Here is a 387-nt window from a genome sequence, read left to right on the forward strand (position 1 = left end):
CTTACCTGTGCTCCATCTCTCGTATGGAGAGGATGACGCCGGATGAGGATGACCTTTGTTGGATGGAGGCCAGGAAGGTGAACTCGCTCTTATTCCTGAACAGCTGGATCACCTTCTCGCTCGTATGTGGTGCCGCGTGAATCTCCCGCTCCACATCTAGCAAGAGGGATAATATAATAAGACCACAACCAACAATAAAACACAGAAACAGATAAATAACCTGTGTATTGTTTGCATGTTTCCATTTGTTTTAGGTGTATCTGGGCACCGATTTGTACCAGGGGTGCTGCTAGACCCTGGAACCAAGGGCATGCCATCCAAGTCTTTATTTGGGGGGGAGGGGGAGGGGGAGGGAACCCCCCCCCAAAAAAAAAGACTTGGATGGCC

General features: G+C 49.9%; 1 protein-coding gene across 1 annotated transcript in view; it reads right to left on the bottom strand.

Moving 5' to 3' along the window:
* NELL1 (neural EGFL like 1) overlaps positions 1-387 on the bottom strand; it is a 326,301-nt gene that overhangs the window by 223,922 nt on the left and 101,992 nt on the right. The window contains exon 3 of the mRNA XM_018554737.1: positions 6-156. Coding sequence (XP_018410239.1) covers positions 6-156 — 151 coding nt within the window. The remainder of the gene's footprint in view (positions 1-5; positions 157-387) is intronic.

The sequence above is a fragment of the Nanorana parkeri genome, unplaced genomic scaffold (genome assembly GCF_000935625.1).
Source record: "Nanorana parkeri isolate BGI_ZX_2015 unplaced genomic scaffold, ASM93562v1 scaffold10, whole genome shotgun sequence".
Classification (NCBI taxonomy): domain Eukaryota; kingdom Metazoa; phylum Chordata; class Amphibia; order Anura; family Dicroglossidae; genus Nanorana; species Nanorana parkeri.